Genomic DNA, 23,721 nt, shown 5'->3' with positions numbered 1-23,721 from the left:
GGAAAAGCAATATGGTGGTAGCTACACTGATGTTTGAATTAAATTAATAGAAATGTGTCATATTCAAACAGCAGTGTAGGGATATTTTTAATCCATGCAACTGGAATCTTTACACAAAAAAATCAAGAACCCAAAAAGCATCTCAGATCTTGGATCAGATCCCCCCCCACCCATATAATCTTATCATGATCTAAAAGGCAAAACTGATCCTATGTTAACACTCCCAGACCCTCTCCGAGGAGGTCTCAGGGGGAATGGGATATGCAAAAAAACTCACACTTGTACAGGTTACCCACTTGTACATACAGTGAAACAAGACTGTATACAGTATAAGCACGCCCAAATTATTATTATTATTATCATACAGGCCCTGGTCTGTCAGATAAGACCTATGAACAGTTATCATGTTTTTCAAGCAATTTTCTGCCAGAGGTTGATGATCAATTTCATGGTGAATATGGTGATTGTGACAGGCCCTCACAGATAATGACCTTGAATGATTTTTGAAAAATACACACATTGATTGCAATGCACCGTGCGCACCACAGTCTCTTTAAAGCCTAGTTTTTCCACGTGCCAAAACCCCATTATCAACAATAAAATTTTCATTGTGCGCGCAACATCACAGAAACAATCCAAAAGCCTGCAGCCTTGTGAAATTAGGCTTCCCCTTTGAAGTGAAAATAAAAAGCAAGCCTCGACGCGCACAACCTTAAAACAATATAGAAAAAGCGACGAGGGGAGAAAAAAAAGTCTGTGAAGATCATCAAAGCGGTTGAAAATTCCTGCCCAATGTCAATGTGTAATTTTAAAAGTAGGGCATAGAATCCAATCACATCCATATTAACAACCTCTGTGGCTGCATGGGTGAGAAGGGAAGGAGAGAGAAGGTGTACATCCCCAATGGCACCCTATTCTCTGCACTACTTTTCACCAAGGCCCATAGGCAGAAAGGGCACGGGCAGCTGGATGAGGGGGATATTTTATGCCTTCCTCTTGTCGTTTTATACATTTTATTTTACCAGGTTAGTCTCAATATAATTCCAAATCTATTTTACAAGAGAGACCTGGCCGGAATAGTAACACACACAGTTTCAGACACTTTTACAACATAAAACACAAAGCACAACAGTTTAAAAACATACATTTACACATTGAGCGGCAAGATGGTTTGGGGAGGTGTGGAGCAGCAAGGGTTCAAATTATTGACAACCCCCACTTCATTTTCCATCATAGTGTTTATCTTACCTTTAAACTCATTTAAAGGGATGAGCTCCTGTAATTTCAGGACCTTTTGAAGCTCGTTCCAAGCCGAAGGGCTGTGGAACTGTACGGGCCTAAGGCACAGTCACCAAACACAGTCATGTGAGCGCAGGCAATAGTTGTAATTTGTCTGCTGGACAATGTAGGTACACAGGTCAAATGGGAGCTGTCTCAGTTTGTCCTTATTAATAAAAACGTACCAATGACTAAGTCTCCGAAGAACTAAGGAAGGCCAGCCCACTCTCATATAGAGGATACAGTGATGAGTTATAATTTATTGGATGGCGCTCTACCTTCGAGTGGGTGACAGTCCAGAGTCCCCTGGGGTTAGGTTGTCATTGCACTAATGCTAGTTAGCATTGCCTCGTGAAACTACCTCTAACTTCCTTTATACTGGACGCAGATACATCTCCAAAATCCAGAACTATCCCTTTAAAGCGTTGTGTGTATGTATAGATGTGTGTGTGTCTATTACACTGCAGGGTTGTGTGCTGTCCCAATTGCCCTCCAGATGATTGTTTGAGAGAATAGCCATCTATTTAATGAAGGATACAAATAATAGCCTCCAGCATTAACTCAAAGGACGTTAAGGATAGGGATCCCACTATAGCCCGTTCTTGAGTTGTGTTTGTGTCTGCTGTGGCCTTAGCCTGATGACGCTAACACTGTTTGAACATTGTTGATTACCGTGGTTGCGGAGTGGAGTCGACATTGGCCAATGCAGTGCAGTATTTTTCTGACAGCCGGCTTCGAAGGCATCCCTAAGTGATGTATTGTGCATGATATTGCTTGCTATGCCCACACTCTGCCGTTCTGGGTTGAGGAGTTGAAAGAGATTTGGCTGTGTGTGTGTGTGTGTGTGTGTGTGTGTGTGTGTGTGTGTGTGTGTGTGTGTGTGTGTGTGTGTGTGTGTGTGTGTGTGTGTGTGTGTGTGTGTGTGAGAGAGGCACACATAAACGCCAAAATCTATGACAAATAGACGAGTCTAGATCTCCTCTCCTGTGTTTAAGGACTAGAAAATATCTACTTACATTTTTGGGGGAAGTGTCTTTAATTGAACCAAACAAACAATGGTCTTTTCTCATATGAAAGACTTGAAGCAGATTGCTCTGTTTGTACATTGTCACGTTCGTTGTAATAATCGGACCAAGGCACAGCGTGAGTAGCGTTCCACATATTTTATTAGAAAGTGAAACTAAGCAAAATACAAAAACAATAATGAATAAACGAAACGTGACGACAATACAACTACACATAAACACAATATCCCATAACCCACAGCTGGAAAACATGCTACTTAAGTATGATCCCCAATTAGAGACAACGATTACCAACTGCCTCTAATTGGGAATCATACAAATCACCCAAACATAGAAAAACTAAACTAGAACCCCACATAGAAAATATAAACTAGATTAACCCCCCAGTCATGCCCTGACCTACTCCACCATAGAAAATAAAAGCTTTCTATGGTCAGGACGTGACATACATCCTCAGTTTGTATATTTCATGAAGAAGTTTTAATGGAAAGATATTGGGATTCTGGAAGTCACATTGCCAGAGGCGCTTCTCAGAGTGCCTGAAACACTAGTGGAATTCTTAAGTGTCTGCGTTCTCCCTTTACCTGAAAAAACATAGATAGGAACCGGGAAAGAACAAAAGCTTCAAAATGTCTTCTTGTCTCATCTTCCGGCCTCTGGAATTCTGCCTGAAATACTGATTTGTCCAAAGCAGGAAAGATGGTTGGGTTCAATATCCTGTGCATGGTGCAGACCTGGGCTGAAATACTATTTGAAATCATTTTAAATACTTAATCTGTGCCTGATTACGCTTGCCTGGTTTAATGGACCAAAGAATTATAATAATAGTCCCAAAATGGCAAACCATGCCCATCTGGCAATCCAAGCAGGCTAGAGCAAACGCTTGAGGTATTTGAGTAAATATAATAATATTGGAACCCAGGTCTGATGGTGTGTGCTAGGCTCTTTTTATCTGCCTTGTCTTGCCTTGTCCATCAAATAAAATAACATTTTTCAAATTGTATTTGTCACTAACCAACAATGCAGTTCAAGAAATAGAGTTATAAGAAAATATTATACAAAATAAACGAAAGTCCAAAAGAAAGTAACACAATAAAATGACATAACAACAATGAGGCTATATACAGAGGATACCGGTACTGAGTCAATGTGAGGGGGTACAGGTTAGTCGAGGTAGTTTGTACATGTAGGTTGGTGTAAAGTGACTACGCATAGATAATAAACAGCGAGTAGCAGCAGTGTAAAAACAAAGTGTGTGGGGGGGGGTCAATGTAAATAGTCCGGGTAGCCATTTGATAAATTGTTCAGCAGTCTTATAGCTTGAGGGTACAAGCTGTTAAGGAGCCTTTTGGACCTAGACTTGGCACTCCGGGTACCACTTGCCGTGCGGTAGCAGAGAGAACAGTCTATATGACTTGGGTGACTGGGGTCTTTGACAATTTTTTGGGCCTTCCTCTGACACCGCCTAGTATATAGGTCCTGGATGGCAGGAAGCTTGGCCCCAGTGATGTACTGGGCCATACGCACTACCCTCTGTAGCGCCTTACGGTCGGATGCCCGCAGTTTCCATACCAGGCAGTGATGCACTGGTCAGGATGCTCTCGATGGTGCAGCTGAACTAATGTGACACGGTGGCATCAGAGAAGAAGGGGCCTGAGGAGGTTTGTTGCACGACAGCTGGCTAGGAAGCAAAATAAAATATTTAACCAGGATTGTTTTAACAGAAAAGGGGCTCTTCTGAACCCAACTGGCGAGCAGAATAATTGAATATGACGGGGGTGTTTAATATGTCCGCTGAACCGCATGCTTGATTGGAGAATAATCCAGAACCATTTTTTCAATTTTATTTGATGAAATTGTGTCAAACTTTTGGCATATGGAGACTTCATGGTGTAATTTTCTGGTTGTAAACTGGTTTTCTGGTTGAGGAGACATCACATCACCATATTGCAACCAATTACTACTACAACTACTACAGATTATAAGAACTACTACAACGTAATGGAATCTACGTTTAGGAACCAATTCATGTTATATCTTTGTTATATCTGTATATGACTCTCTATATCATCTTCAAATTCAGTTTCAAATGTGGTTATGCAGTCTCTACTATCCGCCTGCCAGGTTTGCTCAATAAAACAATGTTAGTTGTTCATGACCAAAATATATCAATTCAAATGTGGTTTCTTGCAGTTGAAGAGGAGCCTTGTTTTCATATCGTCCCCAGAAAAGTAATTGCTTTTGACAAAATAAAGGCCAAGATACTTCACACTACTTGTACCTCCTGATTTTCTTCCATTCTATCCGACAGCCTGAAGGGAATCTTCATCTGACATTTCTATTTACACTCTACACTAAGGTTGTATCTCAAATGGCACCCTATTCCCTATATAACACACTACTTTTGACTAGAGCCCTATGAGCCCTTGTCAACAGTAGTGCAATATATAGGGAATATGGTGCCATTTGGGACGCAGGCTGAGACATAATCAGAATGGTTCAATTAATGACGACTCTCGAAAAACGGCACTAAAACAAATGTTCCCTCGTCAGATTGTTTGTTCCGTGGAACCCTGGCTGTTGGCGAGATAAATTATGCATTACTTCTGCCTTGTTAGCCCCGTTTGTGCAGCGTTTGACCTGGCAAATGTTTACCGCTCTCGTTTAGCGGTAGCAGTCAAGGCCAGGTTTAATGAGAACATTCTGGAAGAGAAAAAAGAAATGAGAGAAGAGGAGAAGTTTAGTTATTGGCCCTCGCTCGGCAAAACCAAAATGCCTTTTAGTTGCAAGTCAACGGGGGCCTAGAAACTAAGTAGCCAGCCAGGGAGGATGAGTATGTCTGTTAAAATGGTAATTATACATCAACATCCGTCCTTGATCGCAAATGTCACTGAAAGGGATATGTCACTGCTTGTCACCCCCTCGCCCCTCATTCCTCCCAAAAAAGCTGAGATCCTGTTGCTATGGAGATGGAGAAAAGGGCATGGTAGGGGAGCGGGGGGATGGTACTTAATGCCCTTTGCCGCGGCCATGCCGCGAGTATGAGATACCTGTTCAACTGTCATGTCCACTTTGTTCTGTCTGATAGTGGCGGTGTGTGTGTGCGTGCGTGAGGGGTATGAGGGGGGACAGCAACACTCGGGGGTCCTAACCCTAAAAAAGGCAAGAAGATGTTCTTCGCTCAGCAGAAACATGGTCGTCTCGCCTGGCACGGACAATAAAACCCTGACCCCCTACTAACGTCATGTGAAACAAACTGCCGCAATGATTAATGCCACAGGCTTACGGTTGTCAGGATGTTTCGCCGATGACCTACAGCTAGCATCTCCCTCCGCTCTACTCTGCTGCTCTGGTCCCAAAGGCTAATTCTAACTTTATTGTCCCCTGTGGGGAACTGCTTCAAGACAGTTACTGCGTTATAAAAGGCCATGTTCCAACTGAACCCTTTGGTCTGAGTAGATTTGGTTGGTGACGCCCAACCTGAACGGAAAGTGATGCGTGAAGAGACTGGCTGGCCCGGATGGTGACTGACTCAGCAGAAAACCACATCCAGCCAGTGACAGGAGAGGTCGTGCTTCAGCGGGCAGGGCGTTGTGGCGAGCACAGAGTCGGAGCGAAGAAGTAACGCTGTACGGTTGTCGATGCATTTGGGCTGGTGGGCTGTGCAGTTAGAGAAAGTATTGGACATTCGTGGCTCGAAGTTGATAATCTGTTGGTTTCTAGATTGGTTCCTCTCTAATGAAGTACTCTACCGTTGTTTTTATGGTGTAGACACACACTCTCACGTATACAAACATACACACACATAACCTGGCACACTCTTTCTCTCTCTCACGCACACACGCACGCACACACGCGCACACACACAAACAGTATGTCAACCCCTGTATCTGGCCTACAGTTACACAACACTGTTAAACATGTGTCTATTCTCTGACAGAGCCCTGTTCGCCCTAAGCTGCTCTTTGAGTGTCTGCAGCATTCTAAATATAACATGTATGAGTGGGGAAGAGAGAGCTGATGCTGACACCTGATGTTAAAGGGTACACTTTGCTTAGAAGGCTTCTGGAGAGGTTAGTTGTTTTTGGGGACGGTTTTGTCAAATGATTCTATATTGAACCCTTTTGAGAAAGTTCTATAGCACCTAAAAAGACCAATCAAAAGTGGTTCTTGTGATGTGCTTTGTGGCAGGCAATGGTTATATCTACACTAGAATGGTTTTTAAAGTGTACTTTAAAATGTGCTTTAAAGAACCTTCATGAGAGTTATCCCAAAACGTTTGCTCAAGCAGCGACAAACCAAAGTGTATGTGTGCGTGTGTGTGTTTAGTGTTGGCAGATGGTTGTCTCCCAGGTTTTGTACTGTGTTGTGAGATGAGGTAACATGGCCTCACAAAGCCTTCAATTCAGTTGCCGGAAACAAGGTCGCTGTCTGCATCGAGCAAAAACTGCAAGCTCTCGTGCTTTTTCTCATGCTAAGATGTTAGTGGCAAAGCTTTAGAAGGTTGACATTTTGTTCTTTCATTGTTGTTTTTACCATTTTGAGTGAGATGATTTTCCTAACCTCAACTACCAGGATTGTTCAAACAAACCAAAAAAGGACTCCTGAATTAGCGGATCTCTCAGGAGACAGAAAAGTTACTATTTCAACATCACAGGGAGTAAAGCATGTACCCCCTAGCTTCAGAAAAAAATGTAATAAAATAAAAAAGACACTTTCCAAGAATATCACTGAATAGTATTGGCAGGGTATTGTTCTGCAGAGTGTAAGCCAGAGGGACGTGGCTTGCATAGCAGTAGAGGTCGAGTAAGAGGTGCAGCAGCCTTTGATGTAGCTGCGTTTCAGACTAAACTGTGAACAGAGCCGCGTCGATGTGTATCCTGTGTGTGGCCGGCGAGGCCCTCTGCTGCAGCGTGCTTCTGGATGCAGTTTCACAACAGCAGCAGCAGTAGCTTGTGACTTGCGGTTGAGTCTGAATCAGTGGGAATTGTCATTATCAGCTACTGTGGGAGAGGAGTGAGACATTCAAATGTGAACAAATACAATTTATGTATTTGTTTGGAAACACAGTCGTCTGATCCAGCAGTCTTATCCAGTGTGTGTGTGTGTGTGTGTGTGTGTGTGTGTGTGTGTGTGTGTGTGTGTGTGTGTGTGTGTGTGTGTGTGTGTGTGTGCGTGTGCATTAACCTCTTGTGACATTGCATTTTATCTCCTCGGCTGGCTGCAGTGGAATATTTGCTGGATTAATGGGATGAATCGTTGCTCCGAGACCCCCTTTCTTGGGGACAGATCTTTTGCTCACGTTTCCTCAGTGCTATTTTTAACGGAGGGTAGAGGCAGACTGAAAATGTAATTTGGTGAAAATAGCTTTGTGCGTGGGACTGACAAAAGGTGCCAAGGTCTGTCGAGGTGTGAGAAAGAGAGAGACAGAGAGAGGGAAAGGAAATAAAGAAATACAGACAGAGTGAAAGACAGGAAGAAGGAAGAAAGAAAACTAAAGACAGGAAGAAAGTATAGATAGTAAGAAAGAAAGAAGAAAAAATGTTTAAAAAAAATGAACAAGGAAATAAAGAAATGGAAGAAGGAAAGATACAGAGAGATACTTTCAGCTTTGAAGACACCCTTGAAAGTTTGGGTAGTTAAAGTAGTGGTAGGTATACCTGACTGTGTTCAAGTGCAGGCATCAAAAGAAGACAGCTCAGCTATTTTCCAAACAGCAGCTGCTCGAGAGCCAAAAGGTGGCTTTGAAATAGTTTCTATGCTTAATTTTACCTCAGCGAAAAGCACACCACTTATTCTATTATTTCCTTTCCCACTGTGACAGGCTACAGTTTTGCATGTTTTTTCCCCCACTCTCCAATATCCTGAGCATTCCATGGACAAACACTGTCCATGGATTGCGCTTGTCATTTCTAGGGCTTCTTTGAGTTATTTCCAGGGATGTTTGTCTGTGTCCTGTTTCTCCACACTTGCACTCACAAACTCCCGTCATGGATTTAAAAGCTAATGATCGGTGTAAGCATTGGCTGTAGGGAATTTCCATCATTGTTAAATCCATGGAAGAAAGTATGCAAGTACATACTTCGGGAGAAGAAAGTGTGCAAGTACATACTTCGGGAGAAGGGTGGTGAATGTATTAAATGTCTTTTTTATTTAACCTTTATTTAACTTGGCAAGTGAATCGGGACACATCCTATCTATCTCTCTTTTCTAGAGAGGCTGGGGGTAAGAATGTGGTCAATTGTAAAGGAATCTCGTCTTAAGCACAGTGACTGTCGGCGAGGATTCAATTTGTCTCTGTGTCTGAAGTAGAGCGGTGTGGGGCTCGGTAACGTCCCAGAGCGCATGGGGGGCTAGACTAGACCGGAGGAATTCATCGCGACGGACAGCTCCCGTAATGAACCGTCCTGGGCTTCTGGAAGAGCTAGCATTGAACGAAGAAGAGGGCCAAGTAATTGGTTGCCTCAGACGTGCTGTGGCCCTTGTCGATGCGGTTTCTCAAAGCCGGGCTATGGTGGATACAAGGCAGCCCAAGTCGTTTTAAGAAAACGAGAGACTGGGTGTCAGACAATCTGTTTTGTTGTAGAGCAGACGCTTTGCAGTCTGATTACAATTACTGTTAGCTTATTTTCTCATGTACTGTAGCTCCAGTCTCATCAGGGTGACTTGTTTCTTAATTCAGACAAATTACATCCATTTGGAAGATTATAAGAATGGATGCTATAACCTGTTCACTGCACCCGCAGTTTTTTTGGTTCATTGTGATTATGAAAAAATCGAATTACTTAAAATCGGGCTGAGGTCATTCATTCATCGTGAAGTGGTTTTATTGTAATTTCATATTGGTCTCCCCAATTTTACACCTCTCGTTTCCTAGCGGCTTTTAGTGGATCATTACTTTTAATTTGTTTTTGTTTTTTATGTGCTTTGTATCATTGTTTGTAATCCTTTTTCCAATTTAATTGGAGACTAAGAAAATCTTTTTGAATGTACAGCGTTCAATTCGCAGATGAATTGTGTAATTTTTAGGTATTGGCTTTTGCTGCTGTTGCAAGACTTGGATTTTCATGGTTCATCTGTGCAGCATATGAGCAACATTTTTATTTTATATTTCAACATACATATTTGAATGCCTGAATAGCCAGTCCAACATGAATGTATCAGTGAGCATTCAAATATGGTGTCCCTCTCATGAATTTTCAGACAGCGCTTACAACAGTTTACAAAGTGATTCTAATGCTCAGCAAGTTGCTATTTCAGAAGTCCTTGCCACTAAAGGTTTTCATCATTAGCATATTTTCCTCACTTTGAGACAAGCGTGAAGGGTGTGGGAATTGTGAAGCCACTGTAAAACAGGTGTGAAGCTATGAATTAACAGCACGTGCTGCGAATTAACAACATCCAGCTGCAAGACAAGGGGCCACAGTCTGAAGGCTTGCAGTAGAGTTGGGTATAAATTATGTTATATTTAGGTTGTGTGACAGACCATGATATACTGTACAGTGCATTTGGAAAGTATTCAGATCCCTTATTCAGATCCCTCTTTTCCTTCCTCTAATCCGTATATGTCTTTGCTTTTCAATCTTTCACCTCTGCCGGATAACGACCCCTCTGAAAATCAGTAGTTCTACTGAGAGGGCCTTAAGTTGTTCGCCTAAAATGAATGAATGAAGTACAGTGCATTCGGGAAAGTATTCAGACCCCTTGACTTTTTGCACATTTTGTTACGTTACAGCCTTATTCTAAAATGGATGAAAAAAAATTCTCATCAATCTACACATAATGACGAAGCAAAAACAGGTTTTTGATCATTATTTTTTGAAAACTGAAACATCACATTTACATAAGTATTCAGACCCTTTACTCAGTACTTTGTTGAAGCCCTTTTGTCAGTGATTACAGCCTCGAGTCTTCTTGGGTATGACGCTACAAGCTTGGCACACCTGTATTTGGGGAGTTGCTCCCATTCTTCTCTGCAGATCCTCTCAAGCTCTGTCAGGTTGGATGGGGAGTGTCGCTGCACAACTATTTTCAGGTCCCTCCAGAAATGTTCGATTGGGTACAGGTCGGGGCTCTGGCTAGGCCACTCAAGGACATGGTGGTCTTGGCTGTGTGCTTATGGTCGTTGTCCTGTTGGAAGGTGAACCCTGTGTGCTTAGGGTCGTTGTCCTGAATGCTCTGGAGCAGGTTTTAATTAAGGATCTCTCTGTACTTTGCTCCGTTCATCTTTCCCTCAATCCTGAGTAGTCTCCCAGTCCCTGTCGCTGAAAAACATCTCCACAGCATGATGCTGCCACCACTATGCTCCACTGTAGGGATGGTGCCAGGTTTCCTCCATATGCGACGCTTGGCATTCAGGCCAAAGACTTATCAGACCAGAGAATCTTATTTCTCATGGTTTGAGAGTCCTTTACGTGCCTTTAGGCAAACTCCAAACGGGCTGTCATGTGCCTTTTACTGAGGAGTTACTTTTGTCTTGCCACTCTACCATAAAGGCCTGATTGGTGGAGTGCTACAGAGATGGTCTCCACAGAGGAACTCTGGAGCTCTGTCAGAGTGACCATCGGGTTCTTGGTCACCTTCCTGACCAAGAGCCTTCTCTCCCGATTGCTCAGTTTGGCCGGGCGGCCAGCTCTAGGAAGAGTCTTGGCGGTTCCAAACCTTTTCCATCTAAGAATGATGGAGTCCACTGTGTTCTTGGGGACCTTCAATGCTGCTTCACAAGATCTGTCCCTCGACACAATTCTGTCTCTGAGCTCTACGGACAATTCCTTTGACCTCATGGCTTGGTTTTTGCTCTGACATGCACTGTCAACTGTGGGACCTTTTATAAACAGTTGTGTGCCTTTCTAGAAACATCTGAAGGATGATCAATGGAACCAAGATGCACCTGAGCTCAATTTGGAGTCTCATAGCAAAGGGTCTGAGTACTTATGTAAATAAGGTATTTCAGTTTTTTATTTGTAATACATTTGCTAACATTTCTAGAAAGCTGTTTTCGATTTGTCATTATGGGGTATTGTGTGTAGATTGATGAGGACATTTTTTTATTCAATCCATTTTAGAATAAGGCTGTAACGTAACAAAATGTGGAAAAAGTCAAGGGGTCTGAATACTTTCCGAATGCACTGTATTTGCTTGCCAGTCTGTAAGTGGCTCTCGTGTCAAGGAATCCGAAGAGGCTGAGTTTTCTTAGGTCTCAAGAATGAGTTCAAATTAAAAAATGATGATTGAAGTCATTCAAACCAAACCAAATCAAACATTGCTACAAAACACAAACAAATTCACTATAAACATTCAGAAAACAGTGTTAAGGCATTGACAAGGGAACACGCTGCGATTTCACTCTGTGTGCACTCCGACAGCATGTCAAAGGCGCTCAAGTGCCAATGCTGACGATGACTTTGATGTTTGGTTACATTTACATTATGTTAAACCTTCTTGGCTGTGAAAGCGGCCTTCGTATGTATCCATGTGGTATACTTCATTTGACCTTTGACCTTTCAACCCAATTTGACCGGTGTCCCCCTTCTCTCCTCCAGGACAATGGGGAGGATGCCCACAGGATCGCCCCCTCTCCGGTGGTCCACGTGCGGGGGCTCTGTGAGTCAGTGGTGGAGGGGGACCTGGTGGAGGCCCTGGAGAAGTTTGGCAACATCTGGTAGGTGATATTTCTTCTTGTCTGTTCTGCTTTGAGGGACATGCGGCAATCCTTTCCCTTATTTCCATTACATGGATGCATGTGCTTATGATTATTTTAAATGTACTATAGAACAGTAGTCCATTACATAACTGTCTTCATAGTTCAGTGGCACTTATTGTAACTGAATTTTCACTTACCAGGAAGAGCCAACTGCTATATGACTATGCATGTCAGTTAGTATTCTAATACTATTCTGCGTCTGAGCAGCTCACTGATTGAATGTATCAACAGAATGTATTGAGATGCATCTTTTTTTCCCAGTGTGCAGTTTGATTGTTTTTCTCCAACAAAGCCAGTGGGATTGGACTCTTTGTCCTCTTAGAAAACAACTCCCTTTTTCTGGATTTTTATCTCCCATTAGCCATTTCTTCAGTGTTGGAAATCAATTTTTGATGCATTTAAATGCAATAACAATCTCCCGGTTATCATATTTCTCCTAGAACAAGGACCATTAAGGGCTTGGAAAATGTAGTTTGCCATTTAGGACCTGTATTTTTAGCTCATGTCTGTCCTCTAAATTGTCTGCTTTTATCATCAGACCACACGTTTACCCAAGGGTATAACTGCTCAGGGGACAAACACATGATTCTCTTATTGCCTGGGGAAGCCTCATTTGGGTCACTCACACAACGGGGAATACACAGCAGAGGCTTATTTGCAGAGCCCCTTCACGTTCACTTAGAGAATCTAGAAAGATTTGATTTGAAGTTGAGGTGAACTTCGGTGAAATTTGGAAATGGACAATGACCCCGTAGACACACTCAATGACCCCGTAGACACACTATTGTGCGGTGTCTTTTTTGGAGACACCGCACAATAGTTGTGTAGACTTTGTTATGCAGACAAACTCTCCGTTATATCACAAACATAGCAGTTGTATCCCAACCATTGTGTCAAATGCGTTGTACATCAGTTTTACAGCCAGAGTGTGCACGGGGCCAATATGCCTGTGATTATTGTAAATATCTCCCTGCCACCATCCATCCCAGTGTCACTTGATATTTCTGTAACTCGGGGAGTATTATGGGATGTGGATTTGATTGCAAGGACTTGACTTGTGCGCTGGTAGAGGATGTTCCCCGGTGCTGTAGTCGGAATTGAAATCAGGCGAGGGTATTTTTAGGTTGGTGCAATATCAATATAGTGTAGGTCCCTCCGAGTACGCCATAGGCAGACATATCGGGACACGGTGAACGTGAGCTGTCAGCTCCACTCAAACAGTAGCCTCAAGGACAGCATTCACATTAGAATGATGGGGAGGCTTTGTTGTGCAATGGTATTTATGAAGGTGGAGTGTGCTCTGTCTGCAATTTAAGTAGTGCATTATCATGCAGTTATAATATAGGGATGACCACCTGATAATATCTTATAATCCCAAACATCCAATACCAGCCGTTCTTAGTAGATAATGTAAGATACTAGCTAGATGAATAGTTGCTGGCTGTAAAATAAAGCATAACCAGGGGGACATTTTATTTTAACTTATGTTGAACTCTTTCTAGTTCAACAAAAATACAATGCGTGGCCCTACCAAGCAAAAAGGCAGTAACTGCTCATAGCGTTAAACTGAGAAAAATGGCTTTTATTTACCTTGGTTTCAAAGTAACTTTAAGCAGTTACTGCTAACATGACCCCCATTTTCTCCAAAACACAATACAATAGAGGCAGGATACTTGTCCACATGATTAAGCATGTATTTAATGTAGCAAAAATTACATTAACACATTTTCGACCAAATTAGCAGTTACTGCCTTTTTGCTTGGTAGGGCAGAATAGCAGCACCTCAAGAGAGGTGAGAACTTAAAAAGAGTTTGGTTTCTATCTGGCGTCTCTCCACAAAGGTTGAGTTACAAAGCAATTACCTCGGTGTGGTTTGGGGTTCTGTTAGATGAGACAAATCCTCATACGAGCATCTACTTCTATTTTACCATCACTGCATGGAGTCTGTATAAGAAAAACATTGAGATATCTAACTAGGAAATTGAGGAGCTAAAACTGAATATGGGCCACTGAGTGAAACACTGGCTAAGTCTTCAGTGTGTGGGGTTGCTTATTGTGTATGAATGTTTCCCGTGGCAGGATGTAGATGATTCCTGAAGGCTGATTCTGATCGATATGATTGTTGCGAAAGGAGAGCTGTGTAAAGAGATGTATTGGACGTAGGGCTTGTTGCTTACTAATTCTAAAGTTGAGGATGATAGTATGGTTATGGATCAATGGAAAAATGGAAAAATGTGTTTTCCTTATAGGGAGTTTTTTCCTTTTGCTTGCTTTTGGGGGGCTAGTAAAGCATTTTGTGACAAAGGTTGTTGTAACCCCCCCCCCCCCCCCCAAAAAAAAACATTGTTTTCTTTGGATTGATTGAGAAGTAAAAACATGGATTGTTGCTTGACACTCATCAAATGTCTGTAACATGACTGAAACAAGGTTTGTTGATTGATTTGTTGATTGACTGAATTTATTAGATCATTTAAAGTATCAGGCAGCTCCAGCTGGAGCCAACATTACATACATAAAACAGTATTGAGGATAAAAACACATTAAAGCCCTAAAGTTTATTTCCATTGTGGTCCTCTTTGGCAGCAAGATGGCAGGTAGTTTACAGGTAGATTACACTATCACTGCTTTCAACAGATATTGCATGACAGTCCGATTTTTTTGTTGTTGAGTGTTGCACAGCATCCAATAAAAAGGAAACCTTTTCTCTGTCATGAGACAAAAGGACGAAACTCCCACAACAATCGTGTGCCTTATAACCATATTTCATGCTAAGTAGCTATCAACATTTTCAAAATTTTGTCGGTCACCAGAGATCAGCCTCGATGTTGCGGTGGGTTACTAATTGTGTCTTTGTCACTGGGTCTTCCTTTGACAGCTACGTCATGATGATGCCGTTCAAGCGTCAGGCGCTGGTGGAGTTTGAAGCCATGGAGAGCGCCGACCAGTGCGTGACATGCGGGGCCATCGAAGCGGTCTACATTGCCGGCCAGCAGGCCTTCTTCAACTACTCCACCAGTAAGAGGATCACGCGGCCAACTAATGCCGATGACCCCAGCAGTGGCAACAAAGTCCTGCTCCTCTCCATTCAGAACCCCCTCTATCCCATCACCACTGTAAGTTCATGAACTTCATGCCAGTTCAGTGCAATGGTTGAGTTTACAATGTTGACAATATTTTTGTTCAGTATGGTTTAGTTGACGATTGTTTAGTTTACAATGGTTTAGCTTTCAATAGTTTAACTTACGGAAGTCAACCCACTGGGCACAAGCTGGTTAAATCAATGTTGTTTCAACGTAATTTGTCAACATATTGTGATGTGGAATCTACGTGGAAAATACCTTGGATTTGAAAAAAGTCGTCAACTGTCATAAGCTGTTGTTTTGAGGGGTTACATTTCAACCACAGGATTATGTCATCATGGTAACCATTTTTCAACATATATTATACAAGGTTTGTCTATGTCGAATTTTTACCTTTCAACAACGTCAGATTTTCAACGTAATATCCACTATAGGATCAAAACAATAGACTGGGCAGCTGCTCCTACTGGACAGTTGATCTATCTACAGCTATTCCTTCGGTCCCATCCAGGTTTTTAACTAAACCCAGTTTAACATTGATATTTGTCACGGACTATTACCATAATATAATAATATATATGCCTTTTAGCAGATGCTTTCATCCAAAGCGACGTACAGTCATGCCTGCATAAATTTCACATGTGGGTGGCCCAGGGAATCGAAACCCACAATCCTGCCGTTTCAAGTGCCATGCACCACCAACTCAGCCATACAGGACCACTTCATTGGCGCCGCATGTCACGGCCTGTCGGCACTCTCCATGGCTTCGAACGCCATCATCATGACATAGCTGTCAAAGGAAGAACCAGTGACAAAGGCACACATTAGTAACCCACCGCAACATCGAGGCTGATCTCTGGTGACCGACCAAATTTAGAAAATGTAGATGTTCAAAGATTACATCTATAGAATACGGCACACGATTGTCGTGCAAATTTAGAGATTTTGTCTTTACTAATGTGCTGTCGTGAGAGTGATTGTTGAAATCTCACTGTTGCTATCGAAGTCATTCCAAAGGGTAGGTTCACAGAGCAAATTAAATGTAACCCATACTTTATCAATCATTCTGTATATCATCAATGATGCTATTTAGCCCAGGATTCAACTAAAAATAGACTTGAAACAAAACAATTTTTTGAAATGGAATCTACGAGTTAATACTAGAATTGTTTGATTCATGACTCCATCTCAACCAAAAATAAAAGTTGAAGAATAGGATTAAATCAAATAAAACTGTATTTAAAGTGAATTTAAAGTTTGATTTGATTTAGTCCTATTTTTGAACATATATTGCTTTGTTTGAAATGGAGACGTGAATCCAACATATCAATTATTCATTTGTTGACAAACTGGAATTGAAGCCAAACTCAGTGGCACAGATATCCAAGCAGAAGATGCGTCTCCTTCAAAAGTTGATATTTGGTTGTGTTGTCAACCAAACACAATTCAATATCACTTTTGCAATACGGTAAATAGCCTAATAACTTGTTGACAAGTTAACAAATTATATGTTGGATTCACGTCTCCATTTCAACCAAAAATAGAAGTTAAAGAATATGATTAACCCAGTGACCCAGATGGAACTATCCAAGCACTTGATACATATCCTTTAAATGTTGATATTTGGTTGCATAGTCAACCAAACACAATTCAATATTACCTTTGTAAGACAGCAAATAGCATAATGTTAAGGCTATTTTGCAAACTAATATAACAGTATTTATTCAACCTTAAAATGAGTAGCACATCCGTGGGTACATTTTGAGGTTACTGTAACAATAAATGTCTTCTCATGTAATCATAGAAAGCATTCAGAGCCGCAGATCTGTAGAAATCAATAATCTGTACAAAAACCCAAACGGCATCGATCCACCATGTACTTGAATGTAATCTCAGGTAACTACAATCCAGGTCATTTGGTTGTGGTATTAGATCAAGCACAGTGATAACACATTAAGTTGTTGTATCTAAATAAACTAAATATCTGACATTGTATTCCCATTTGAACTTTGTTGTGCTTTTAAATGGTTGAAAGCATAGTGATAACACATTTAGGTGAAAACTAAACCAAAAATCAGACATTGATTTTCCATTAGAATTTGGTTGTGCTTTTAGATGGTTGAAAGCATAGTGATAACACATTGGGAATGAAACAAACTTTTGGCTGTCTTTTTGAGTGGGTGAATAAAGGTTGAAATCTCACTGATCAACGGATCTACCAGATATTACCCAATTCTCCACCGTGAAATGACGTGTGTCCAGTGGGAAGCTTGCAAGGATATTGTTCAAAATGGTTTAGTTTACGATGGTTTCATTTAAAATAGTTTATTTCACTATGGTTTGGCTTACAGTGGTTTCAGTCTTAATTCGTGATAGGTTTGCTTATGATGGTTTGTTTATCATGGTTTAGTACACAATGCCATGGTTTAGCTTATGGTATTTTAGCTTACGATGGTTTAGTTCATGAGGCAATGGTTAAGTTTGCAATAGTTCGGCAATGGTTTTGGTCACAATAGTTTACAATGTTTAAGTTCACAATGGTTTAACTTTACAAATGTGTTGCTTACAAGGATTTAGTTTACAACGATTTAGCTTGGATTTCCTGAAAGCCTTGTAGCTAATGTGGCATGTTATTTATCTCGACAACCCAGCAGCTCAGCCACAAAAGAGTAACGTAAAGTCTAAAATGTATGTTTAACTGACAGCCAATCTTCTATCCATGAACAAATATAACTAAAAGAAGCAAGAAGAAATGTGTTTCTACTTGTGGTGTCGGTCTGAGTCATCTAGAAAAATACCACACGAACTACTAAGCTTTCAGGAAACTGTTGCTTATTACTGTGTTCATTACGGCATTAGTCAGAACCCAGTCGTTGCTCTTCTGTCTTCTAGGATGTTCTGTACACAGTCTGCAATCCCATAGGCAACGTGCTGCGCATTGTCATCTTCAAACGCAATGGAATCCAGGCCATGGTGGAATATCCTTTCTGGGGTCAAGCTGGGCTACTGCAGGCGTGTGTGTCCGTGTATGCACGGGTGGGTTTGTGCCGAGGATGCATGTAGAGTGGATGCATGTGCATGTGTATTGATTCGAGAGTCTTGTCTGTATGAGTGATTTTGCGTAAGTGTCTGTGTATGTCTCCCTGTGGGTTTGTATGAGTATGCACACCTGCATCAGGGTGTCATTTTGGAGTGGGAAACAAGCTGTCAGTCAGTGCTGGCCCCACACACAAACACACTCAGGGCTGTAAAAAGCTTCAGAGTGGAGGAGCAGAGCCCACTCCACTCGAACCGGGTCCTCGAGAGCACTGAATCAGCATGAGCAGCATTCCAGCGGACGAGATGGCCCTTCATCAAATATGGATGACTGTCTCTCGGCATCACGCACACACACTCCTGACACACACACACACTTCGCATGAATAAACACCTGACAGCACCAGCGCTCGCTTATATGTCGGAAGCAGTGTGTGTGTGTGTATGTGTGTATGTGTGTGTGTGTGTGTGTGTGTGTGTGTGTGTGTGTGTGTGTGTGTGTGTGTGTGTGTGTGTGTGTGTCTATTATGGTTTGCACACCTCCAGTATGTGTAGTGGGTTAGTGGCCGTATTTCAACACACTTTTCATTATGCAAGCCTTATATCAGATGAACAACCTATGTAATCATTTCCATGTTGTAGGCCAGTCAGTGCATGCAGTTCTGGAGTGGGAACCACATTTGTGTTCAGTTTTTGTATCTTCTTGGAAAAATGATCAACAATGGGAGGTACTTTTTAACTGATATACTGAACTACTGATATACCTAGTTCATAGTAATTTGATAACTAATTCCCAAATTGTTCCCTTATTTATAATCACATTGTAACGCAGTGGGCAGCTGTTTATATTTACTGTCTGGCATTATAAGACATTTCACTTTGTCTCCAAGTTGGCTCATTATGTGGATCATGTACAGCTATCAGTCAAGAGTTTCTTGCTAATGGTACCACTAGGAGCAGAGATTGGCCAATGGGAATTCAGGAGACAAGGGATTGTTGTCACTGTTGTTTCAGGTTTGGGTTTTATGGGAGATGGATGCTTAAATCCCCTGTTTTATTGCCACTGGGATGTGGTTGCCGTGGCAATGGGGGTTTCTAAGGCCCTCTGTGTTGCATGTGTGTTTGATCTGGTGTGTGTGTGTGTGTGTGTGTGTGTGTGTGTGTGTGTGTGTGTGTGTGTGTGTGTGTGTGTGTGTGTGTGTGTGTGTGTGTGTGTTCCAATGGGCGTAACATCACATACTGTATTTTATCATATAATATTTGAAGACATAGGCTCAACAAGCGAGAAATAGAAAGACAATTTGGCCCACCTCAATTAGATTTCAATTATATTAACACAGACATTTTGGACCTTTTAATGCTCTTAGGTTTTTATAGTGCATTTTACTTTTACTACCGAATTTGCATAACGATCTACTCGTCTGCATTTTACTGGAAGCAGAGCAGCTTGAAAAGATGTGATGATGTTAGAGAGAGACTACAGTCCCTTTAGAGTAGCTGTAATCGGCACAGTCACTGCCAATAAGCTTATGGAATAGGGCCTTGTTCAAATACTCTAAAAAGGAATCCTTCCTTCCTATCTTCTTCAACTAATTACTGATCTGACATGAATGGATTGATGCAAGCAAGCTTTCCATTGTAATTGCACCAATTATGCCGTGTCAGATGAGGGATTACTTACAAGGAAGCGAGAATGTATTTTAGGAGGATTTGAACAGGGCCCTATTCTATAAACTAATCTGCAATTGCTGAGCTGATTACAGCTTCTCTGAAGCAGAACTGCATTGGGCTGAGTGACCCAAGAGTATGCAAACAGCCTTAGTCGTCTGCAGGGTGGCTTGTGGTTCTTGCTCCATCTCCTATGTTATTGCCTTCTGGTCACTATGATTATACACTGATCTACTCTGTTTGCCCCACAATGTTTTGAATTCCACTGAGATCCTCTCGGTTGCTCTTCCTTAATGGTGTCGCCACGTTCGAAACTGTCAAAAACGCCCAGAAGGCGAAATCGGCTCTCAACGGAGCAGACATATATGCCGGCTGCTGCACCCTGAAGATCGAATACGCTCGGGTAAACACACACACTCACAAACCCACATACACACACAGTGCTCACACACACTCCACCAGGATCCCTGTGGACCCCTAACACACATGCAGCGGTGCTCTGCTCTCTCTCCCCATGCAGCCCACGCGACTCAACGTCCTCCGCAACGACAATGATAGCTGGGACTACACCAAGCCCTTTCTCGTCAGGCGAGGTACGATATCCTTCCTTCTCTGCTGAATCTCTTCCTGCACTAGGGTCGTATTCATTAGGTAGCAAACTGAAGAAAACAGACTGGAACAAGGAGAGACTACCTGGACTTATCCAATAAGAAACGCTCATTTTAGTTCTCTGTGGCTAAACGTTTTAAACCATCCTCCGTTGCATGCTCTAATGAATACGACATTTGTGTGTGTGCGTTGTGTGTGTGTCACTTCTGTTTTACAAAGAGCTGGAATTAAAATATGGTGAGCAGAGCAACCATCAATTCTTTAGCCGTGGTTGTCAAACCATTTCAAAACCCTTTCAACCTTCACACTCCTACAGACCCATAATCAGTTGAAATGGGCTGTGACAAGAAATGAGTTCCACAATTGTGGTTTTACATTCGTTCCTTAAAGATCGGCCATGAATCTCAATTTGCCAGTTCGTCTGTTGTTTTCTCTTCAACATTAGGCCTCAGTCTTTGTCCCTGCCTAGTGTTCTTCATTTCCTAACTAAAATGAGTCAAAATAGCCTCTCTGTTAAAAAAATATTTGTTTTCTTTCAGTCATTCGCACTTGTTCCATCAGAGGTTACATACATATCCTTTTGTTTTACGTATTAATTGCCAATAGAAATGTCAGATTTAGCTGATGATGGGCACCCTCTCTGTTTACCACTTCCTGTGCTTATAGTGTTGTAGCTTGCTGTTGCTTTAGCACCCCCTACTGCTCAGTGCTGCAGGTCAGAGTGGGTACGGCCCAGTCGTCAGTGTCTAGTACAGGGTTTCCCAAACTCATCATCAAGCTTTGATTATTTGGATCAGCTGTGTAGTGCTAGGGCAAAATACTAAACGTGCATCCAGGGGGGCCAGGACCGAGTTTGGGAAACACTGGTCTAGTTGTACCTTCACTTTTTAACCACAAAGGGTATTTTATCCACTAAACCCAACCTTATCTTATCCAGATGTCAAATCAAATTGTATTAGTCACATGCATAGAATACAACAGGTCTAGTAGACCTTACATGCATATGTGCTTATGTACTTAGTTAGGAAGAGAGACATCTGATTGTGTATACATGCTCTAAGAAGCAAATCAATATTTTATTGCAACCAATCAATCACATTTATTTTATAAAGCCCTTTTTACATCAGCAGTTGTCACAAAGTGCTATACAGAAACCCAGCCTAAAACCCCAAATAGCAAACGATGCAGATGTAGAAGCACAGTGGCTAGGAAAAACTCGCTAGAAAGGAAGGAACCGAGGAAGGAACCTAGAGAGGAACCAGGCTCTGAGGGGTGGCCGTGTGAAGATTATAACAGTACATGGTCATTTAGGCCAGATCGTTCTTCCAGACGTTCATAGATGACCAACAGGGTCAATAGTTTAACACCTCAGGAGTAAATGTCAGTTGGCTTTTCATAGTCAAGAAAGGATTCAATTATCTGTGAAAACAGATCAAAACCGATATATTCATGAGTGGCACGTTTCGTCACAATATTGTTTTGAATGTTCCTTTTAGGACTGATGCCCAGCTGAGCATTCTACTCAATGCAGTCTCAATGGATACTGATGAAGATTTCGTCTAAAGTACATTACTATGGCTTTGACACCCAATGACATTTCAAAAGGAAAAGCAAATCATTTTTAGGACAAGCTTTTGTCATCATTGTGATGTCGCCAGATTTACTTCAGATACAGTATAACTTTAGATTGAGGGGAGAGCGCTGACATTTTAGCTAGCTAACATTAGCATTGCTAGCTATTTCTGGCCAACTTTTGTGGGCTGGTGACAAAATTGCCATCTCTCTAAAACAAACTTGACGACAATGATGGCAAAGTTGTTTTCTACAAATGATTTGTCTACTTTAGCAATGTCATCGTATTTCCAGGCCGCTATAGTGTACATTTGATTAAACAGTCATTAGCCCCCGTTCCGAAAGACTGGGCATTAACAATCAGGCATCAATACGCTGCAGCATCTGTAGAACGTTCGTTGATAACAATGGCAAAGGCGCAACTGAGTGATGGAGGTGCAACCCATGAATATGCCTCCATTTCTATCAGTCTGTCCTTGAATAGATCTTTATGGAAACATTGGATCTTTGAAAAATAAGAACATTCATCCCTTTGCCATAGCCATGGTAGCCTACATTGCATGGTACAAATGCTGACACAAAATATTGAAATACAATGAGCATGCTCATACCCTTGGATTTGTCAGTGTTGAGTAAGTCCAGAGAATAAAGCAACATCGATGAAAGGGCTATTGCTAATCCCCCCCTCCACTCCCCCTTTAATCTTTCATTTTGTCATCTATCTATTTTACTACTCAATCGGTGAAGACATCATAGAATCTGACAACAGACCTTGACTTTGCTGAGCCTATTCCCTGTCCCTTTGCTGAGCCCACACCAATGAATCAGTGCATATTAATTTGATATACAGTTATACAGTGCATTCGGGAAGTATTCTGTCCCCTTCCCTTTTTCCACATTTTGTTACGTTACAGCCTTGTACTAAAATTGATTAAATTATTTTTAATTCTCAGCAATCTATGCACAATAACCCATAAAGACAAAGCGAAAATAAGTTTTTAGACATTTATGCACATTTATAAAAAATAAAAAACAGAAATACCTTATTTACATAAGTATTCAGACCCTTTGCTATGAGACTCGAAATTGAGCCCAAGTGCATCCTGTTTCCATTGATCATCCTTGAGATGTTTCGACAACTTGATTAGAGTCCATCTGTGGTCATTTCAATTGATTGGACATGGTTTGGGAGGCAGACACCTGTCTATATAAGGTCCCACAGTTGACAGTGCATGTCAGAGCTAAAACCAAGCCATGAGGTCGAGGGAATTGTCGGTAGAGACAGGATTGTGTCGAGGCACAGATCTGGGGAACGGTACCAAAAAATGTCTGCAGCATTGAAGGTCCCCAATAACACAGTGGCCTCCATCATTCTTAAATGGAAGAAGTTTGGAACCACCAAGACTATAGCTGGACGCCCGGCCAAACTGAGCAATCAGGGAGAAGGGCCATGGTCAGGGAGGTGACCAAGAACCCGATGGTCACTCTGACAGAGCTCAAGAGTTCCTTTGTGGAGATGAGAGAACGTTCCAGAAGGACAACCATCTCTGCAGCACTCCACCAATCAGGCCTTTATGGTAGAGTGGTCAGACGGAAGCCACTCCTCAGTAAAAGGCACATGACAGCCCGCTTGGAGTTTTCCAAAAGGAACCTAGGACTCTCAGACCATGAGAAACAAGATTCTCTGGTCTGATGAAACCAAGATTGAACCCTTTTTCCTGAATGCCAAGCGTCACGTCTGGAGGAAATC

At 41.9% G+C, this 23,721-nt stretch overlaps 1 protein-coding gene across 2 annotated transcripts in view; it reads left to right on the top strand.

Annotated features, from left to right (window-relative positions):
* Positions 1-23,721, top strand: part of LOC115178300 (heterogeneous nuclear ribonucleoprotein L-like) — a 54,997-nt gene that overhangs the window by 15,939 nt on the left and 15,337 nt on the right. Inside the window, exons 1-6 of one of the 2 annotated variants that reach the window (XM_029739413.1) lie at positions 9,576-9,748; positions 11,846-11,964; positions 14,882-15,119; positions 17,979-18,064; positions 20,097-20,193; positions 20,311-20,383. In XM_029739413.1, coding sequence (XP_029595273.1) covers positions 14,889-15,119; positions 17,979-18,064; positions 20,097-20,193; positions 20,311-20,383 — 487 coding nt within the window. In that variant the 5' untranslated portion in view covers positions 9,576-9,748; positions 11,846-11,964; positions 14,882-14,888. Of the gene's footprint in view, positions 1-9,575; positions 9,749-11,845; positions 11,965-14,881; positions 15,120-17,978; positions 18,065-20,096; positions 20,194-20,310; positions 20,384-23,721 lie in introns of those variants that run through there. The other variant, XM_029739412.1, reaches the window with a different exon arrangement.

Source organism: Salmo trutta, chromosome 38, assembly GCF_901001165.1.
Source record: "Salmo trutta chromosome 38, fSalTru1.1, whole genome shotgun sequence".
NCBI lineage: Eukaryota > Metazoa > Chordata > Actinopteri > Salmoniformes > Salmonidae > Salmo > Salmo trutta.
The sequence above is the reverse complement of the archived record's forward strand: the minus strand, read 5'-3'. Positions and strand labels throughout refer to the sequence as shown.